Below are 21,127 nucleotides of genomic sequence, written 5' to 3'. Positions count from 1 at the left end.
TGCGATAATAATTCAGCAATATGTTATGCTCATAACAATAAGTCAAGTGGGGCTACCAAACACATTGACATAAAGTATTATATCGTGAAAGACAAAGTCTGGGATCATATAATTTGTCTTGAGCATATAAGAACACAAAAGATGCTCGTGGATCTGCTTATAAAAAGACTTACCACCCAGTGTGTTCAGAGAACACTTAGCCGGCATGGATTTAATAGAAAACATATGATTACTGGACAATGAGGGCCTAACTGAGAATCTGTTTTAAAAATAGAGAGGTGCATTGTAGCTGTTTAATCTAATGGCAACCGACCGTGACGATGAGACACGCTCTATGCACTGATCTGTGATGGAATAGGAACAAGATAAAGCAAATAAATTGAGTTTATGTCATAAGGTGAGATCAAGGGAATAATGTTAGATTGATCTTTACTAATTGACACAACGGTCAATTGGGCCCTTGGATCCGTGCCCTGATCGGGGGCGTTCAACCGCTCCAAGGTTGGTCGGCCCCCATCGCACAGCGCCATAAAAAGGAAGGTATGGAGCCGAGGCACAAGGCACGAGAATCACCTGCGCTGTCAGACACACCACCTACACCTCTAACCCTAAGCCGATTTAAGTGAGGGGGCGTTGTCAGCGACAGGAAGCACCGTCACCCGCCAACGCGCCACCGTACCACTATCTTTCGCCGCTGGCGTCGCCACCGAGCACTGCGATAGCCAGCTCGTTTTCTGCGAAGACGGTTGATGATTTATCACCCACACCCTACTATTTCTATTTCCTCACACTAATCTATATTCTAGGATTTACTATTTTATCCTAAATGTAAATGTAATGTATGGCCGGTGGACGCTGTTTCGTATCTATCAAAAACCACGAAAGTCGATTCGTACAGACGGTACAGTCCTCGCCGAATCTACAGCAGATGTACTCGCGCCGCAGGCTAAACGACAGCAACTTGCAACTTCGTCGAGCCATGGCGGGGAGCATTGACCCTATAGGCCATAGCCCTCTCTATTCTCGTCGAGCTCTTCCAGTTCCAGCACTTGCAGGGTTCCTTCCTTTAGGCTAGAGCACTGTAGAAGAACAGCAGTACGTACAGCACTGCAATTGAATGCCCATTTGACGCGAGAGTGGAGGAGCAGGTGAGGATCGAGTAGCAGCGGGAGCTTGCAGGAGGCAGCAGCGGTTAATGCCACCCCACGAAGCACGCCGGTTTTATGCAAAAAAGTAGGACTGCCGCCCGCCCGAAGGCTGAAGGGCCCGCACGTCAGCCTCCACCGACGTCCCGCCACCGCACCGCGGGCCCAACTGCCAGTCCCTCCTCAAGTCCCTGTGCAGTGCTGCAGAGAAGACTCACATCATCCACCGCACTCGCCCTGCACCTGCGCCTGTCTACTCTCCTCTTCGTCAAGGACCGCAGCAGCACTGAGCAGCGCTTGGAAGAAAAGTTTCCGATCGATGCGGGAAAGGAAAAGCGCGGGCAGACGCCGACGGCCATGTGCTCGTTCCTCCTCGTCCTCGTCGGTTGTCACAGGCGGCTCTTTCGCGCACTGGAGGAAAATGATGGCGCGCCTTTGGTTTGACGTGAGTGAGCTCGATGGATCGGTCGCCCGCCCGAGCCGACGAGAGAGGCAAGGCAAAGGCAAAGGAAGGCGCACGGCGGCGTGCCGAATCGATGAGGATTCGCAGGGAAGGACTGTGGTCGGTGATGGCGCCTGGCCGACTGCCAGCCCACTACTCGGCGTCCGCTGCCAAAAGCGACCAACGAACCAACCCCCCCAGAACACAAAAAGGCTGCTCCCGGCTTGCGTCATCTGCCCGGTTTTCTCTGTTTGGGGTGGTTGGGCAAATGGGCAGGCAGGGCGCTGGGGGAGTTGCTGTCACAGTAGCGCAGCCTCCGCAGGGTGCCTAAACAGTAAACACAGTGTCGCCTTACCCACCGACTACACTGAACAAGTCAAACTTTGGAAAAAGAAAAATCAAACGCGACCAAGTCCTTTGGGCTGCAGCCCGGTGCCTGATCGGGAACAAAGCGAGGCTAGCCCAGCCTTGAACAACCAGGCCCAATGGAATACTGTAGGCAACAAAGTTCTTCATATGGGCTGAACAGAAGTGATCCGGCCTAGTCCGAGCCTGCTCACGCCGATGATTTGGGCCGTTCTATTCGCGCTTCTTCCGTTAAGGAGCAATTTCGGTTCGGTAAAGGCAGAAATGACCGTCCTTAGACTATCCCGACCCATTCTAGGACTTGGTTCTACGCAACAAATGAGCCACCGATCCAAAACCTTCCTTCTCCAACAGTGAAGGCAAAGGAAGAGCCCCCAAACACCGCCTGCGTCCCTCCCCGCCGAGCTCCCTGCCGAGCACCGGCCGCCTCCCTCCCCGCCGAGCTCCGTCCGCCTCTCTGCATGCGCCGCCCGCCCCCCTCCCCACCGAGTGCCGAACCGCTCGCCTCCCTCCCTACCTCACCGTCGTTGTCGTCGGGCCCGCCTCGCCGGCGAGCTCCCTTCCCTATGAGATCTGGCGAGCGCTGCGTGAGCACCTCTGCGCCCCACGCGGCGCTGCTCATCACCGGCAGCGGGGGAGCGGTCCTAGATCCGGCGAGGCAGCCAAGGCCGGCGGCTCCGGAGGTGCTCCCACGGCGAGCTCGCCTTGCCGAGTCGGCCACGCTCCGCCGCAGTCCCGCCTGGCACCCACCACTGCTCCACCCCGACGCCTCCTATGGGCCCACCACTACTGTCTCTGAAGACTTTGCGTCCAGGAGAAAGACGACGCTATAAAGAAAATGGACCCTAGGTCCATTTAATTTGGATTTTGGTGTTTGATGATCAACACAACTAAATTGGACTAATTATTTTGCAAGGATTTGTTTTGTAGTTCAATAGGGTGCAAGACGTGACTTGGACGAAGACGATGTGATGATCCGATGATCAACACTACAAGCAAGACCTTAGGAGCATAAGAGTAGACCCAAGATATCAAGCAAAGTCCAAGCATAAAGAAAGGAACCAAGCCGTACGCAAGATCGCGAAGAAACGAGCTCACAGAAGTGACCGGACGCTGGATCGGACGCTGGAGGAAAGTGACCGGATGCTCCGATCAGTGGCTCGGCAACAGCAGGCGTCAGCAGCTGTGACCGGACGCTGAACAAGTGAATTGACCGGACGCAGCAAGCATTGCTGCTATGTCTGCTGGGTCACCATCCTTACAAGTGTACCAATGATGTACATATTGCTGACAGATCGGACACTGATGCCTACCCTTGCCTTCTTTGCTGCCACCCTCTGCTACGACCTTGTATCTATTTTGCCTTCTCCTACCCGCCGTTGACTTCAACAATGGACGATGTAGGAAGAAACCAAGTTCTTTTTTGGGCCACATGGATTTGTCTGGTATAGAAGGGATTGTACCATCATATGCAGCCCGGAAGCTCTGTACAGAGTAGTAGTTGTCCACATGATCTTCTATCTTCTCTCCAGGTATAGAGGTGATGTAGGCAATTGCATGCTTACATGGTAATCCAGAAACGTCCCATGCTCTACAAGAGCATGTTCTTTCCTTGAGTTGCTAATACAAGTCTATCAGGCAGTAGTTGCGATACATATGGTACACTAGAACATCACATCCAACAATCTTACGAGGTAGATCAGCGTACAGCTAGCAAGAAGAAACTTGAAATAAGTACATGCACACATTATTCTACTTCAGCTCCCTCCAAATCTGCAGATCACTACGGCAATTGAACTACCCAGATTTTCAGATAATGAAATATTCCAACCTCCACATCACGGATACATACATCCGTAAATCAACTGCACAGATGCAGATCGAAAGGCCCAAAACCAAAATTACGTCGTTTCCTTGTACCAGGCCAAAAAACATGAACAGATCCTTTCATCCCGTAAGCTCCCTAGACCAATCAAGGAGGACTAACGCTTGAGCCACAACGGCAAGCCGGCAGCAATCTCTCATTCCTAAGCATTGGGCGCGTGAGAAAGGGGAGGCTTCACCTTCTTCGCGACGGGCGGCGTCGAACCGGCGGGGCTGGCGACGAGGACGAAGACGAGGATTGCGACGATGGCGAGCGCCACCAAGTGCTTCCACTGGTCCTCTGCTCCTCAGGGCCCGTGAGCCTGCCTGCCTGGGCACCGTGCTCGCGCTCTGGGGCCGCGAGTGCCCCCGCTCGCGCCCGCCTGTCTCCGCTCTGCCGCTACGCCATCTCGCCCGCCGCCGTGAAGCCCTGCAGAAGCGCACCGCGCCACGACTCGCTTCCCCGCGCGCAAGCCCGCGCCCGCGCGGATCCTCCCCGCACGCGCGAACCACCTGCAGCGGCCGCGCCTCACCCGCGAGCTCCCTCCCCGCTGACCTGAGTGGCTAGCCTGCTTAGGGTTTGGATAGGAGTGGGGAATGAACCAGAGAGTCCAACGAGAAGCCCATGGACGATAGGGAATTGACCGGACACAGTAATAGGCAAAGGAGTCATTTCGTGTCTAGTTGCGTGTCAGCTCTGTTAAAAACAAACGGTAAGGTGATAAGAGTGGCATTCAGGCGAAAGAACGGCACACGTTAAAAGCCCTATTTCCGACGGTTCTCACAATCTCCACTTCCGCAAACCGCAACCGCCGGCGCTATGGCTCGAGAGCGCTGGGGCCGCCACTGAACTGCAGTAGTTCTAGTAGTTCCGTTCTCTCCCGGCCCGACATGGCTAGGCCAGCGCGCAAAGCCCTGATGGGCGCGCCCCCTTCCGCGGCGCGCTCGCGTGGCCTCCCGAGGCACGCGCTCCGAAGATCCGGTGCCGCTCTCTTCCTTGCCACCCTCGTCGCGCTGCCCTTCGCGGTGCTATACCGCGCCGCCGTCTGGCGCTCGCCGGGGGCTTCCTGGGGGTGGGACTCGCTGCCCTCGTTCGCCGCATCCCAGGAGGAGGGCGCCGTAGGCGACGATCTGGTGAACCCGCTTGCTTCTACCTTCTATTAATGCTGATGATTTGGTGTTTCACTGTTCTGTATGATTGAGAGTTCTTAAGCATAGTGACATTGACAGTCTGAGTTATTGGACAATTGAAGTTCGTGGTTGTGCGGTTGTGCCATATGTTTGTTCACTTAATGTCTGGGAAACGGAAGGCTTACCTTGGGATGAAGCAACTGAAACCAGTTCTCTGCAAGAGAGGAGAGAGCGGCGACTCAAATCTGTTGGCCGTGGTTTTAGATCGGCTAGTACATTAAAAGTGTACATGAGCACGTTGATTTTTTAACGAAACATGCTTCCTCCATCTAAACTAACCTCTTTTGATGCCATAGATCGAAAAATGGAAGACCGATACAATACTCATCTCATTCTACTGTATTTTCGGTGTCAGTTCGACTGTATATCCATCTGGAATAAAATTACTGTGGCTTGGAACATTTTTTTAATTCTAGATACTTTATTTGAATCTTGCTAAATGACTCTAAGTTTATTAATGTTTGCTGCTGGTCATTTTTGTCATTCACTCTTTTTAAAGTACGGATTGATGCCTTCTTAAAAAAAAATTGGATTGATGATGTTTTCCCAACCTGGATAGGCCAAACAAGCAACAGCATGCTGCGACGCTTATATGTAGTAGCTGTGCTTGGCTTCCAGCTAATCACAAACTGATGTTGGTTGTTCACATGGAAAATGCTGATTGTAATGGCAAATGAAATGGTGAACTAGGCTTATGAGACTTACTAAGTAGTGATCATGCTGAAGTCTTGCTACTTATCTCTCTCAGAAGATCTGTTTTGTTTTAGTTTTGCATTGCTGATTTTTATAGCCAGTGGATAAGTCACTTTGCTCATTTATTTATTGGTTTCCAGTTAATATATAATGATCTTTATAGGACAGTGAAGATCTCAAACTTGAGCGAGTCCTAAAGAAGGCTTCGATGCGAGACAATACAGTTATCTTGACTACACTTAATGCTGCATGGGCTTCTCCTGGGTCAGTGATAGACCTTTTCATCGATAGTTTCCGTTCTGGTGTCAGAACAAATTTGCTGTTGAAACACCTTGTAATTGTAGCATTTGATTGGAAAGCATACGAGCAATGTGTCAAAATCCATCCCTACTGCTTTGCTCTGGGAACCGAGGGTGTGGATTTCTCTGAAGAGAAGAGGTTCCTGACTTTAGGATATCTTGAAATGATGTGGAGAAGGCTAGATTTCTTGCGGCTGGTTCTTGAAAAAGGCTACAACTTCATATTCTCGGTAAATTCTGCAATACAGTAACTTAACTTGATGACTAGTTATTCCCATTTTGCAAATGAGAAAGATTCAGGTGTCGTTTGTCTGTGAAATATGACCCCATGCATTATTGAATATGTGAAATGAAAGTAATTTGGTAGTCTTATTTATCTTTCTTTCGTTTTCATTGAAAACCAGGATGCAGACATTATGTGGTTTCGCAATCCGTTCCCACATTTCTATCCTGATGTAGACTTTCAGATTGCATGCGATCACTATGTCAGGAATGCAACTGACTTGAGAAATATTGCTAATGGAGGCTTCAGCTATGTGAAATCAAATGAAAGAAGCATAGAGTTTTACAGTTTCTGGTATTCGTCAAGATTGAGGTATCCTGGCTATCATGATCAGGATGTATTCAATGCTATAAAGCATGATCCTTACATTGCAGACATTGGATTGACAATTAAGTTTCTGAGTACAAAGTACTTTGGAGGGTTCTGTGAACCAAGCAGAGATCTGAACGAAGTCTGCACTATGCATGCTAACTGTTGCATTGGGTTGCGAAGCAAGATTCATGATCTTAGGATTATGATGGAGGATTGGAGGAGTTATTTGTCCTTGCCCCCAAATTTGAAAAGATTGCAGATATCTGCTTGGCGGGTGCCACAAAATTGCAGGTACGATATCCTACACTCAGTTCAAACGGTATGAGGTTAAGCTGGTTTCCAGCATGCTGTTGTTGCTGTGTCTTCATCTTAATTAGTATTCATTTTGCAGTCTTTCATGGTCGCACCGTTAAGGCGATAAAGCATGCTGAGAGTCAAGAAAAGGATGCGAGATCACTGATACATAAAAAAAGGTTCCGTGTATTTTGATTTAGAATTAGTCAAAAGGTAGGCCCCCTAACCTTTTTTATTTAGTGTATAGTTTTTTCTGATGCCAACCTCGGCAGGCTAATTTCGTTTGTACCTCAATATGACTCATGACTGCTTACCATAGGTTCCAATGTTAATCGCTGACTTGACTGATAAGTGAATAAGTGATAAGTTTCATCTTTAAGACAAGCAAATAGCTGCACTTTCTTGACGCTTTTGCTGTTGCTAAAACTTCGCTATTGCTATTGCTATGCATCTCATCGGAACAAAGAAGATTCAAGCTCTGTCTCCTTTGCTTCTTAGATGTTTTACCTGGATGTGCAGCTAAGCATGGTAAGCCAAGCATTAAATTACATCACAGCATCAGTTTAGCATTAAATTGCATCACAGCATCAATTTAGGATTTGGATGGATCACTCGGTTGCATAGGTGCTCTATGAATGAGCAGAGCTGTTAAGGCTGATCCGGGGATATAGCCACAACAGCATCAATTATGGCGATTCAATATATTTCTTTAAAGGAACTCAACGTTTTCATTTGCATGCTTTCTTTGAGCCTCTAGACGATAAGATCTCACCAAAGACGCACGAACAGCTAAACACCACAGTTCCATTTTCGATTGGATAAAATCAGTAAACTTCATTCACACTATCCGGTAACTATCACCATGGATGCATGGTCGATTACTGCTTGTTTCATCGAGCATGCTTCTTTTTATGGATGTACACACGCACTCCAGAGGGCAGAGGAGTCGTCTACCGCACTTAAAAAAAGAGGACTCGTCGTCTACGGAGTACGGAAAATACAGGGAGCTGTGCCGCGTTCCAAATTCTGTAGTCTGGCCGTGTGTGAGCTATCGCTAGACGGGCCTCCATTGGGCCACTTCATTCATACTGGACGCGCGCGTAGCTTAGCTTTTTCTACACAAGCCCGCACCTACGTCCATAAACCCCAGAACTCACCTCCTCCCCCTGCCTCGCCGCCGCCGCCGCTTCCCACCCCTCCCGCCATGGCGACATCGTTGTCGCCAACGGCGACCGTGTCTGCCTCTAAGAAGCGGCGTTCCAGAGGCGGGACCCTAACCCTAGATGAGGTGAAGAAGCTGGGAACCGAGCTCCTTTCGTCGCGCGCCCACCTCAACCACGCCCCCGCCCTCCTCGCGCTCCTCTCCCCCACCACGCCGTTCGACGTCGCTCTCGAGGCGCTCATCTCGCTCCAGTCCTTCTTCGTACCACTCATCCCATCCATACCTTCCGCCTCTGCGGCAGCCACCGCTGGGGATGCTGGCAGCGACCCCGAGCTCGTGTTTGGAGCCTGGCTGCGGCAGCGGTTCGACGAGCTCGTTGCTGCGCTGGTGGAGCTCAGCGTGTCTCCACACAGCGATGACGCAATCAGGGTGAACTTCGATAGCATTACTAGCATCTTCTCTGGGTGTGTCGAGTAAATAGTTGAACAAACAATTTGGCTTTACTCTTAGTCGCGTACCTTTTGTGCTGTATAGGATGTAGCGCTGGATGCTCTCATGGATTTCGTGAAGCTGGGGAAGGACGGGAAGTTCCAATCGGCAATTTACCACAAGTTTCTCTACGCTGTCGTGAGTTTCTCTTCAATTATAGCATTACAGATGTTCGATTTTTGCCTTAGAAATGTATAGTTTCCCCTTATTGCTGGGGAGGTTTGCGTTGTGTCAGAGTTGAGCTTGTTTCTTAATTGATATAAATCTCTCTTTGTTTCTACTCAAGTAACCGTGCTGCCAACTCAATATTAGCGACTATGTATCTCCTGTTTATTACTCTAGGGTTTGCTCTTATCTGTTCCCATTCTTTCTACAGGTTCATGCTGCTGATCCCATTGATACGTTGTTAGAGTTGCTTGGATCAAAGTACTTCAAATACACTGATGTTTGGTAGGATGTGCTCAATTTTTCAATTGTATTACTGGCATTTTTCTCAATATGTACTTATTTTCACCCTACCATTGCTTCTGCAGTTACTTTACTTACACTAGCTTAGACAAGATTGCCAACAGTCTGGGCAGTAAAACCACTGGTAGTCTTCAGTCTTTGTTTTTTGTTCTTTCTTTGTTTGACCATCAAAACACTTGCATAGTTTGACATCTCTACTAATTTGTAACTGTATTGTTGTTCTATTCAGGCTCTGGAAAAGATGCCATGCAAAATGGAAATGATGGGTCAGAAAACAGGTATACTTTCTTTTACACACTATATGTCTTAAATCTTAAGCTGTAGACCTTTAGTTTAATGCTTCCAGAAACAACTTCAGCGAAGCTCACACTTTGGACTCACAATGAGACCATAGAAAATTGCATTTCTGTGCCAAATTTATGATTATTACAAACCTATGCACAAAAAATGCATGCAACTCATGCTTCCTTGTAAAGAACGTGGGTAGGAAAGTCTTGTGTGTAGGTGTTATTGTTCCAGTACTAGCTTCTTGGTTTTCGGCAATTAGCGTGGAATCGTGGATTTGTTGCTTGTATTTCATCCTGCGCTTGTGCACTCTAGCCATTTAGCAAAGGTTTGTTCCTTGTGGTGTTATAGTTTTGGCTCTGGAAAGTCAATCCGTAGGTTATGGTCATTGGTGTGGATTATTTAAAGCATGATCATGCATTGTCTTACTTCTCAGCTGAAAGATTGGAACCCATACAACCCCTGTGACCCTGTGGCTGTTGCAATATTTGATGCCTTTGAACATCTTCAAAGCTGTATAGTTTTAATGTCTTATGATGTTCTTCTCCTTACATAACAGAAGTAGTATTTTTGTACACAACATATACAATCTTTTGGCACATGTTCCTTCGATGGATTTTCAAAAGGAATCATCATTTGATATGTGGAGTACTGTTGGTGAGTAATTTATTGGCCCTGTTCGCTTGAGCTTATTCAGCACTACTTTTCAACCATGGAACAATATTTCTCTCTCATAACATTTCAGCATAAGCCAAATTTCAGCATAAGCTTTCCTCTCATTTACAATAGTAATTTCATGTATTCCTGTGAACCTACAAAATTATTCTCATGTAAATTATAAAATGGCTTTAATATTATGCTTTTATGAGCCCACGTATGTATATGCGCTAATGTGTGATTAGTGTTCTTACTCTTGCCTTTTGGTTTTGTACTTTTGATGAAGGGCTGTCTTCTAAAGGAGAAAAGGACTCTTCCAAGGTACTTCATCATATATACCACAAATAAACTGGCATTTTTTTAGCTTAAGCTCAAATTTTCTGGGTGTTAACTGATGGAATTATTTAGGACACTTCTACTTACATCAAGAAAAAACTAAAATTGAAGTTCACCAAAGCATGGCTGTCTTTTCTCAAGTTACCACTACCACTTGATGTGTACAAGGAGGTAAAGCTGTTCTTGCCCTGAAAGACATAAATATGGTTACTGTTGTATCTGAATTATGAGCCCTTGCTGCAATGATTTTCTAATCCTATGTGTTGTCTAGCACATTGTGGTATGGTAACAATATAAGTACTTAGGAAGATGAAAATATTTATCGTCTGCTTTCACTAATCTACATTACGAGCACTCACTTTATTTTGCAGTAGTTAGGTGCTTCATTGTTGGCTATGGTTTCCTGCCTTGATTTTTTTTGGGGCCTTGCAGGTCCTTGCTTCAATTCATCAAAATGTCATTCCTTCAATGTCAAACCCTTCCATCTTATGGTAGGTTGTACGATTTCCGTATTATTTGCATATCAGTTCAACATTTCACTGACATAAATCTTCTCATATGTATAACTCTTTTTTTCTGCTGCAGTGATTTCTTGACTAGATCATATGATATTGGTGGTGTTATCAGTGTGATGGCCTTAAGTGGCCTTTTCATTCTTATGACACAACACGGTCTGGAGTATCCAAAATTCTATGAAAATCTTTATGCACTATTGACTCCTGCTGTTTTCATGGCAAAACACCGGTCAGTGTTCTTGCAAGTAAGTGAAAAAAAAGTATGACTGCCACATTATGGTGCCTCTCCGAGTATGGTAGATCACCCTTTTTTTTATGATGAATCAACTTCTGTGAGCTGAAAAATATCATAAAGTTCCACTATGGGAAAAATATCAAGGCCTGCAGCCATCCACAACTTCGTATTTTATAAATGCTGCTCCAGAGCATCTCATTCAGGCCCTATAACAGTGATAGTTTGCCATCTTTGTCTGGAACTATTTTTCAGTTGGAACAATCATGGCCATCTTAATGCGGACTCTAGCAGCTGGCAGAAAGAATTATCCATGTGCAAGTTACCTACGAATTATAGTAGGCTAAACTTGTAGTTTATTAGTTAATCCTGATGCTTGAAAACCGTGGGAAACACCTTTGAGTTCGTGTCCACTGCTGGTCTAGTTGTGGACAACACTTATGATTGAAAAGGAGCAAATATCCATAATACATGCTCCTGAATCTTGAAATAGATTTTGTTTTTATCTTTCTGTAACCATTATTATTTTAGTTACCATTTAGTTATGGCTATCTGCTGACATTTGACTTGTTTTCTTGCAGCTTCTTGACACATGCCTGAAATCTTCTTATCTTCCTGCATATCTTGCTGCTGCATTTGCAAAAAGATTGAGTAGACTTGCTCTTTCAGTTCCTCCAGCTGGATCTCTTATTATTATTGCTTTAATTCATAATCTGCTGCGGAGACATCCCTCAGTTAATTTCTTGGTCCATTGGGTATGTTACTTGCTACACCATTTTTTTATAGTTGTATTGGATGTGTAGGACACTTGATTGATCCAAGTGTGCATACTCCACTGTCCACTGGGCAGATTTTGAGCTACATTGGTAGCATATTCAGCCGTGCAATCTTCCTTTTGTTGTTTCACAAGCTAATTTTTATGCTATGGGATTCCTTTCAGGAGGTTGATGAGAGTGATAGCAATGCCACAGGAGAAGCTAGTCAATCTAAGAAGATTGGTGCTGATCCTTTTAACAATAATGAGGCAGACCCTGCAAAGTCTGGTGCAATGCGTAAGTATTTCATCATATCAAACAGATGTTATCTCATCCTTTTCTTTTTCTTCGGTTGTTTTCCTTGCAGTCCAGAGTGACAAGCAATCACCTAAAAATCTTTCTTTGAGCTCAAGTTACACTACTGTCAATTCCCAAGCATGTTTTTTTTAACTTGATGGTCAGATTAAGGATTTCACAATAATGAGATTGAAATAGGAAGAATTATAACTCTGAAATAGAAAGCAGTAGAACTGTGAACTTCATCCCTTTTTTGGTATATACTGACCTCATCAACCTACCTTGAAAAATTAATTATAGAACCTATACTTTTCTTAAAATAAGAAATGTAGCTTCATTCTTTTGGCTCATTGCTTTATGATGCTGATGTAATTTTCTGTCTTTTGAGTAAAAAAACTTTAGAGGAAGCATGTTTACTATCAAAATCGGTATTGTATGAGCTTTAGTATTTAGAATTTTATTGGACTGCTATAAATTCTCTTGCTTGGACCCCCACCTTTTTTTAGAGCTTTCAGCACTGTTTATGCCCTATGCTATAAAATATCCAGGTTGTCTGGTGAGAACTTAAATGAAATGACCCTTGGTTGATTCTATGTCGTCTGATATGACATTTTTGGACCAAACTAAATGACTATTCTATATTATGATTTATCAGCCATGGTTAGATAATGACAAGTTCTAAATTACAGCCTGAAGTTACATCCATAATAACTTATGGATGCAACTGCAAGTTGATATGCTTGCATGTTTACATATTTATGCCAATAACACATTCATTTATGATTTTTTTGTGAACTGATTCCTCTGTATCATGTGTTATATTTGTTTATGTGTAGGAAGTTCTTTGTGGGAAATAGACACGCTCCGCCATCATTACTCTCCTGCAGTTTCTAGGTAATAGGAAAGTAACTTGCTGTCCTGATTGCTACGCAGTTTTCTTTGTTGTGTGCTCATTTTCTCGTGGTACTCTTAGATTTGTCGCATCACTTGAGGAGGATCTCACTGTCCGGGCCAAAACTACTGAGATGAAAATAACGGACTTCAGTTCAGGTTCCTATGCAACAGTTTTCAGGGACGAGGTACACCTTCACTGCCTTAGTACTTTTCACCTCGTGCATTTATACTTTAATCAATGCCATTTGCATCCTCCCCCCTGGAACTTGTCGCTGAGATTTAAAAAAATGAACTTGAGTACCAAACAATATACATCCCTGATCTCTCAAAACCACACAAATTACGTGGTTTCGAAGGTGGTTTTGGCTGGCATGGCATATACGTGGCATGTGATATATGCCATTAGTTTTTTTAGCCATGTCATCTATATTGGGTCATGTCTCTATCCCTCGTTTTAGCCATGTCATCTATATTGGGTCATATCCCTAACCTTCGTCTCTCTCTCCCTGCGATGCTGCACGTCTGCTGCCTTCTCCCTCTGTGCAACACTTCCACCTCCCTCTCCCTCCTCAAGCCTTGTTTGGAAGCCCATGTATCCACCTCAATCCATGTGTGTGGGAGTGGTTTGGTGTGGATTTTAAACTAAATTCCACATCAAACTACTCCCACACACATGGATTGAGGTGGATACATGAGCTTCCAAACAAGCCCTCAAGGCGGCATGGGCCAGCTCATCTGACATGGGCTCTTCTTCCTCAGTTCACTAGTGCGCTTCTTCCTCGTATCTACGCGGCCATGGCAGGATGTGGCCGAGCTCCCATCTCCCTCTTCTCTCTCTCCACCTGGTGGGATGCGGCCTAGCTTCCAAGCTCTGCACGGGAAGTCATGGCAGAGGCGTGTGACAGTGTTGCATCTCCGGTTGCTCACAAGTGTTCATTGAGGGAGGTGGTGGTGGCACGTGTAGAGAGGGAAAGAAGAGAGAGACCACCTAACATGTGGGCCTCACTGCCACGTCAGCAAAACCACTTTGGAATAGTCAAGGGGGGTAATTTGTCCGGTTGTGGAAGTTAATGTATTTGTGATGTCTGGTACTTTTTTTTTTGTGTGTGTGTTTTGGGGGGGGGGGGGATACCCGTAAATTTCACTGCTTTTACCAAATGATTTTTGTGCCATGAAGTACGTTAATTGTGCCATCTATTGGGCTGAAAGGGAAGGTTTGATCGCGGCAGCAATTTCAGGTACTTTAGCAGAAACTGCAGGAACTTAATCATGACCTCAGATTTCTTTTGAAACCAGAAGGAAGTGAAGAATTTTGGCATTTGCCATTAGAAGATATGAGGCTGCCTGGTTTATGCATAAATACGGACTATTGCTAGATGGTGTCTGATAGTCTAAATTTGTGTCTGCTAGAACCCATCTCCTTTCTTTGACTTCTATGTAGAAGTTCAAACCAGAGCTGAATTTGCATATTATCTGTTGTCATGTCCATTATTAATTATAACTAGGAATTTTCCAGAAAAATTCACCAGTCTTTCAATTTTGAATTGTAGGTACGTCGGCGAATAAAACAGGTCCCCCTTGCATTCTACAGAACCACACCAACTTCTTTATTTCTAGGATCAGATTTTCCTGGATGGACCTTTGGGGGCCAACACAATAGCACCGTAGAAACTATTGTAGAAGGCAATGGAAAAATCGAGGTGGTAGGGGACAGCACACCTTCCAAAAGGTTGCGGATGGAGGCCTGAGAAGGACTCAGAGCGAATCTCCAAGAATTAGGCCGTTGGCTTGTTTGGGTAGCATTGGGTTGTTGTGTGGTTCTCATTGGGAGTTTGGTTTCCTTGTGTTATCTTTATGAATGTCTGGGTGTTGTAGCTTCAATTTTGAGCTGAAAGGGTTATGTGAGGAAACTATTATTTCTGTTACAACTAATATAAGATGTAAGCCTGGTTGCCGATTATATAGAGGAAATATCGTTTCAGCTTATTCAAGCAATTCAACAGGTGGATAGTGATATATTTATTCGTTGTTCTGGACGTATGCTTTTCTGATAATGCTCACGTGTTTTTGACTTTTGAGGTAACGTTCTGTCATCTGTGTCTCTTAAGTATTGTATAAAATACACATATTTGGTGAAGACGCATTAAAATAAAAGAAAAATTGGGCCCTTAAGTAGAATTAATTAGTGATCGATTAGACCAAATGACTAAGAAATGAGGAATTTGATGAGGATTTCTCTTTCATAGATGTGATGGCCGGGCCCAACGTCGTGTTCCGTGGCTATTGTTTGTGACAACTCGCTGCACCGATGATGTTGCTGCTGTTGGCCTTGACAGGGGAGGTTTGTGGACTGGGGTTGTCAAGGTACCTAGTCCACCCAAAAGAGCACAAGCTCGATGTGTCCTCAGGTATTACTGAGAGTACTACATGCCCAGATACGCTCACGTATGGAGTCGCATTTTTAAAGGTTACGTGGAATGTAGCTGCGACTGAGTTACTCCCCGTCACATGTTCGACGTGAGGACCTGAATTTCTGAAGTAAAATATCTGTGTCTTGCTGATCTGTTTAGAACATGTTGGCATTGTGTGATATTTAGGCACTCAAAATATCATGCTTTACAGGACAAACTGGAGCCAGTATCTAGGAAAATATTCAGTGCCTGAGCTGCAAGAGCCAAGCAGTGCGATCACAGTCGCAAGAGCCAAGAAGTGCGATGACAGCCAGACGAATTTAAACATGTATTTCGGTGAGGCTTGCACCGTGCAGCTTCCAGAGCCAACAGGGTTATTCTCGTTCACACGGGCCACCGGCCCCTCACACCTATCTCGTGCAGTCTGAGAGGAAGCAACTGCCAACTAAGCTGCTCCGGAGCCAACGGTAAGAGCAACCATGCCTCAATTCACAAAAAAGAAAGCGCAGAAAGGGAAGAGGTTCCGGGGGGCAATTATTTGCGAATCCTGCATGCTCCACGCTTTTGGATTCACATTGTTGTTTTCTCCAAATAGTCCCATGTCCCCTTCGTACCTGATCTTCTTGCCCCTTGAGCTCATATATAGAGAATTCTGCGGTCAAACCCATCTCAGCTCATGCTTAGGTTTATGTTCTAATTTTGCTTGTTATGCCGATAGTTCATGGCCAAATCTTCAGGTGAGAGGTTGCTTAATCTCCACAGCTTCTAGGATCAGAACTCTGTTTTTAAGTTTGTTTTGGTGCTTTACCTTCCAGTTGTTCTTTGTTTCTTTTTATGGAATGGAATTCCCAGTTTTTTTCCACCATGAGTGTCCATTTTTGTGTTCTTGAGCCCTGAATTCATGTTGATGTGGAATATATCCCCCCCTATACCTGATATTCGTTCCAGTTTGTAATTTGTGTCTGTAGTTCATCATGTAAATGCCTGAATTTTCCTTGATGAGTGGCTCGAGTCATTAGATAGCGAAAATATCTGCCAAACAGGCATCATCTTGAAATTTTCTTTTGGTTCTTCCAGAACATATGATGTTGAGCAGGAGGATGGACTCTTAAAGAATACCCCAGCTATCCTTTGGAGTCAGGACTAATCATGAAGTTCATGCTCCATATTTTGAGCATCTTCTGCTGTTTGTGGTCCTGTGCACTTGGACAAAATATTTCTGTGAGACCCAGTGCTGTAAACATTGGAGCTCTTTTTCCATTCGATTCGACAATTGGGAGAGTTGCCAAGGTTGCCATCGCTGCTGCAGTCAATGACATCAACAAAGATCCAAGTGTTCTTCGGGGAACAAAGCTGGTTGTTCAGATGCAAGATACCAACTACAGTGGTTTCATCGGCATTGTTCAAGGTACCCCTTTCATGTCTCTCGCCCTTTTGTTAGCTAGTCCTCTCTGCCTTTGCGACAATAAAACATACTCCTTCTGGTTCCGGTTAACAATAGTTGACATAGTTTGTCCTAAACGTCAACTATTTTTGACTGGAGGTGCCTAAGTCTTGTTACAAAAATACAATCAGCATGGTGCCTGACTGACTCCTTATCCTTTTATTATATCTTGCTTAGCCTTGCAATTCATGGAGAAAGATACAATCGCAATCATCGGCCCACAATCTTCAGTTGTTGCACACGTCATATCCCATGTTGCAAATGAACTCCAAGTACCTTTGATGTCCTTTGCTGTAACTGATCCGACTCTGACACCACTTCAGTATCCTTTCTTTGTGCGTACCGTCCACAGTGATCAATTTCAAATGGCTTCCGTTGCTAGCTTAATTGATTACTATGGGTGGAAGATGGTGACAGCCGTATATATTGATGACGATTATGGAAGAAATGGCATATCCTCCTTAGATGATGAGCTTGCCAAGAGGAGATTGAAGATCTTGTATAAAGCTGCAATTAGGCCAGGAGCAAAAAAGAGTGAAATGGCTGCTGTGCTGGTCAAGGCTGCGATGATGGAGTCCCGAGTTTTTGTACTGCATGCACATGATGATTCTGGAATTGACGTGTTCTCACTAGCGTATAATCTTAGCATGACATCCGGTGGATATGTGTGGATTGCAACAGATTGGCTCACTGCATACCTCGATTCAGCTCCTCGTCTTGAAAATGGATTACTAAGCACAATGCAGGGTGTTCTTACATTGCGTCAGCACACAGAAAACACCAATAGGAAGAAGACATTAGTTTCACAATGGAGTAAACTAGTGAAGGAGGATAGTGGCAGCAGCGGCAGCTTGCTCAATTCCTATGGCCTTTATGCTTATGACACTGTCTGGATGCTTGCTCATGGGTTGGATGCATTTTTCAATAGTGGCGGAAACATTTCCTTCTCTCCACACCCCAGACTGCGTGCAGTTGCAGGAGGAGCTTTGAATCTGGATGCATTGAGCGTCTTTGATGAGGGGATGCTATTACTAGAAAAAATTCGCAAAGTAAATTTCATGGGTGCAACTGGCCCTGTAAAGTTGGATTCAGATGGTAATCTTATCCAGCCTGCATATGACATTGTGAACATAATAGGGTCTGGTTTGCGGACAATTGGTTATTGGTCCAACTATTCTGGGCTGTCCATTGTGTCTCCTGAGACACTATACAAGAAACCATACAATGTCAGTGCAAATCAGGAACTCCACGCTGCAATCTGGCCAGGTGAGACTGTAACGACGCCCCGGGGATGGGTGTTCCCTAATAATGGAAATGAGCTGAGAATTGGAGTTCCCAATAGGGTAAGTTACCGTCAATTTGTATCAGTTGACAATCAAACTGGAACGGTGGGAGGTTTCTGTATTGATGTGTTTGCTGCTGCAATAAACCTGTTGCAATACCCAGTTCCATATAGGTTTATACCTTTTGGCAATGGCCGTGAGAATCCAAGCTACACAGAACTTATCAGTCGAATTGTGACGAATGTAAGTTCTATTTTCTATTTCTGAAATAAGCTTCATTTACAGTTAGTATGTGTCACTGAGTCATGTTTTAATAGTCGTTTTTCTTTTTCTAGGAATTTGATGCTGTTGTTGGGGATGTAGCTATTGTCACAAATCGGACAAAAGTTGTTGATTTCACCCAACCATACGTTGGTTCTGGGCTTGTCATACTTACTGCTGTTAAGACACAGAGCTCGAATGGATGGGCTTTCCTGCAGCCATTTACCATCAGAATGTGGTCTGTGACAGGAATTTTCTTTCTGATAATTGGAACAGTGATTTGGTTGCTCGAGCACAGAATCAATGATGAGTTCCGCGGTCCTCCAGTGAAACAGGTTATTACTGTTTTCTGGTGAGTCCTTACTGTCTAACATGTATTTACATTTGCTTATTAATTTCCTTAATGTTTGCCATCAACTTACTGTCATCTTACAAGGCGGGTTGGAAGGATAAGCAGATCAATTTTGCTTGTTGAAAACATTTCTCTGCTTCTTCTGCATAGATTTTGGCTGTCTGTCGAATGTCACATACTTAACATGCTATATATGTGCTCTTTGCAGGTTCAGTTTCTCAACTCTGTTCTTTGCCCACAGTAAGTGAAATGCAGCTCTTTACATTTCTGCACAAGAATCAAGACAAAACTCCGCAAACATGCTCAGGAGTCATTTCTGCATCTTGAACTTTTTTTTTTTGCAGGAGAGGACACCAGGAGCACGCTCGGCCGCTTCGTGATCATCATCTGGCTGTTCGTAGTTCTGATCATCCAGTCCAGCTACACCGCGAGCCTGACCTCCATCCTCACCGTGCAGCAGCTGACGTCGCCGATCACGGGCATCGACAACTTGATCGCCAGCGACGAGCCCATCGGGTTCCAGGTTGGGTCCTTCGCAGAGAGCTACCTGGTGCACGAGCTGGGCGTGTCCCCGTCGAGGCTCAAGGCGCTGGGCACCCCGGACGAGTACAAGACGGCGCTAGACCTCGGCCCTCGCAAAGGAGGCGTCGTGGCCATCGTCGACGAGCGTCCGTACGTGGAGCTCTTCCTGCTCCAGCACGACAAGGTCGCGATCGTGGGCGCGGAGTTCACCAAAAGCGGCTGGGGCTTCGTGAGTCACCTTCACTCATGCCATGCATACGTACAGCTCGATGAGCTGTTGTTCTGCTGCAGATGTGCTTTCTGATAATTGTTTGGTGTGGTCTGGCTCTGGCAGGCGTTCCCGCGTGACTCGCCGCTGGCCGTGGACTTGTCGACGGCGATCCTGGCGCTGTCGGAGAACGGCGACCTGCAGAGGATCCACGACAAGTGGCTGTCGAACGGGCCGTCGCCGCAGTCTACGGCGGACCTGGAGCCGGCCGAACGGCTGCGGGTGCAGAGCTTCTCGGCGCTGTTCCTCATCTGCGGCGTGGCGTGCCTGGCGGCGCTGGCCATCCACGGCTGCATCCTGGTCCAGCAGTACTCCCTCCACGTGGCATCCCTGCCGCCGGACGCGGTGGCCACGGGGCCCGACGGCGCCATCTCCCGCTCCCGCCGCAGCAGCATCCGGGCGTTCCTGTCCTTCGCGGACCGCCGGGAGACGCAGTGCCTGAAGGGGGGGAGCTGCAAGGACCCCGCGGCGCTGGGAGGGTCCGGTTCCGGTACCAGCTCCAGCAGCGGCGTCAGCAGCTTCACGTCCAGCAACGCCAGCATGTCGAGGTAACCGCCGCGCGAGTCCGGTGGACGGACCGGCGTAGTACGCACGATACGGCGATGCGTCACCAACAGCTACTAGTACGGTACATGTTGTACGCGCGCGTAGGCCGTTTATGGAGCAGGCGTGTACGTAGATGGTCGCAGCGACATTGATTCGGTTTTTACCGTGCACGAACCGGGGTCCGTGCAGGGTGTAGTGAATTTGGATCTCCGTGTGCTGCGGAATTGTATAGATGCGTAAAGCAGCGCACATGGGGGCAGGGTCGTGGTCTTAATTTGCCGCACATGTTGGGGTCTAGGCGTGTGATTAAGAAAGCTACCAGTACATACATACAGTAGAGAAATACATGGTTTTTTACGAGCCCGTCACGGCGGTGCGACGCGAGTCCAGCGGAGCGGAGCCGCGCTCGGGAGCCGAGTGCGGAGTGTCCCCCGCAAGAACCTCGGTCTCGGGGGCGGGGAGGAAAGCGTCCCCCGCGGCTCGTGCCGGCTGCCGGATTGAGGGCATCATCGCGTGGCGCGCGGTTGCCCGTTGAGCGAGCGAGCGTCCGGTGACCCTGACCCAGCACGCGAACGGGCAACCGGGTCGTAGTCCCAGCAACCTGTCGCGCGCCGCGCGCGGGACACTTCACATTTGTATTTGTATCGCTTGGGTGGGTCCGTCCGTCCGTCGGCTACTACTCGGTCCGTCGGTTTGCCCTGCGATTCCTACAGCCCCGCCGAACCCAGTACTCCAGTAGCGGCATTGATGAACGATGAGTGAACAAGATATCTTTTCCACGACAGCAATCAGGGTCGACATGGAGCTGCGCGTGCGCGCGGATGATGAGGAGGGACACACTGACACACCTCTGCGCGGACGATGAGGGCGAATGGGCTGGGCGAGCATCATCATCACCACTCGTGTTCTCGGGAGATCATGAGTAAGCTCGTGACCGCGAGTTGTCCGTGCTCCACAAGCTACCAATAAAATACGTACACGTACTTTCTACTGTTCCTGATAGCTGTATGATGGACCGCGAGTAGCAAATACCTCATTCAATCCTCGAGGGGTACATCATTT

The 21,127-nt window shown here is 46.5% G+C and overlaps 2 protein-coding genes across 3 annotated transcripts; both read left to right on the top strand.

Annotated features, from left to right (window-relative positions):
* The first annotated feature begins 4,589 nt into the window (after positions 1–4,589).
* Positions 4,590–7,390, top strand: LOC136491340 (uncharacterized protein At4g15970-like). 2 transcript variants are annotated; one of them, XR_010768026.1, is made up of 5 exons: positions 4,590–4,950; positions 5,864–6,229; positions 6,404–6,885; positions 6,986–7,101; positions 7,208–7,390. XR_010768026.1 is itself a non-coding variant. In XM_066487611.1 (4 exons), exons 1-4 carry the CDS (start codon positions 4,708–4,710, stop codon positions 7,005–7,007), a joined length of 1,113 nt encoding a protein of 370 aa, XP_066343708.1. In that variant the 5' UTR covers positions 4,602–4,707; the 3' UTR covers positions 7,008–7,390. The 2 variants fall into 2 exon arrangements, 1 of the variants encoding a protein (XP_066343708.1); XM_066487611.1 differs by having other exon boundaries at positions 4,602–4,950; positions 6,986–7,390.
* A 68-nt stretch (positions 7,391–7,458) lies between these two features.
* Positions 7,459–20,393, top strand: LOC136492279 (glutamate receptor 3.1-like). Its single transcript, XM_066488352.1, has 22 exons — positions 7,459–8,479; positions 8,585–8,677; positions 8,916–8,989; positions 9,073–9,131; positions 9,237–9,285; positions 9,852–9,949; positions 10,236–10,270; positions 10,358–10,456; positions 10,718–10,776; positions 10,871–11,045; positions 11,614–11,787; positions 11,973–12,084; positions 12,921–12,978; positions 13,058–13,163; positions 14,529–14,720; positions 16,108–16,126; positions 16,486–16,797; positions 17,011–18,359; positions 18,452–18,729; positions 18,938–18,969; positions 19,074–19,480; positions 19,586–20,393. The coding sequence occupies exons 1-22, from the start codon at positions 7,751–7,753 to the stop codon at positions 20,069–20,071; spliced, it is 4,995 nt and encodes a 1,664-aa protein (XP_066344449.1). The 5' UTR covers positions 7,459–7,750; the 3' UTR covers positions 20,072–20,393.
* Positions 20,394–21,127: the final 734 nt, after the last annotated feature.

The sequence above is a fragment of the Miscanthus floridulus genome, chromosome 11 (assembly GCF_019320115.1).
Source record: "Miscanthus floridulus cultivar M001 chromosome 11, ASM1932011v1, whole genome shotgun sequence".
In the NCBI taxonomy this organism is placed as follows: Eukaryota; Viridiplantae; Streptophyta; class Magnoliopsida; order Poales; family Poaceae; genus Miscanthus; species Miscanthus floridulus.
The sequence above is the reverse complement of the archived record's forward strand: the minus strand, read 5'-3'. Positions and strand labels throughout refer to the sequence as shown.

Coding starts and splice junctions, on each gene's coding strand:
- LOC136491340 (XM_066487611.1), top strand. CDS start 4,708: ATGGCTAGGCCAGCGCGCAAAGCCCTGATGGGCGCGCCCCCTTCCGCG. Junction 4,951..5,863: donor GCGCCGTAGGCGACGATCTG/GTGAACCCGCTT, acceptor TGATCTTTATAG/GACAGTGAAGATCTCAAACT. Junction 6,230..6,403: donor GCTACAACTTCATATTCTCG/GTAAATTCTGCA, acceptor ATTGAAAACCAG/GATGCAGACATTATGTGGTT.
- LOC136492279 (XM_066488352.1), top strand. CDS start 7,751: ATGGATGCATGGTCGATTACTGCTTGTTTCATCGAGCATGCTTCTTTT. Junction 8,678..8,915: donor ACAAGTTTCTCTACGCTGTC/GTGAGTTTCTCT, acceptor TTCTTTCTACAG/GTTCATGCTGCTGATCCCAT. Junction 18,360..18,451: donor TCAGTCGAATTGTGACGAAT/GTAAGTTCTATT, acceptor TTCTTTTTCTAG/GAATTTGATGCTGTTGTTGG.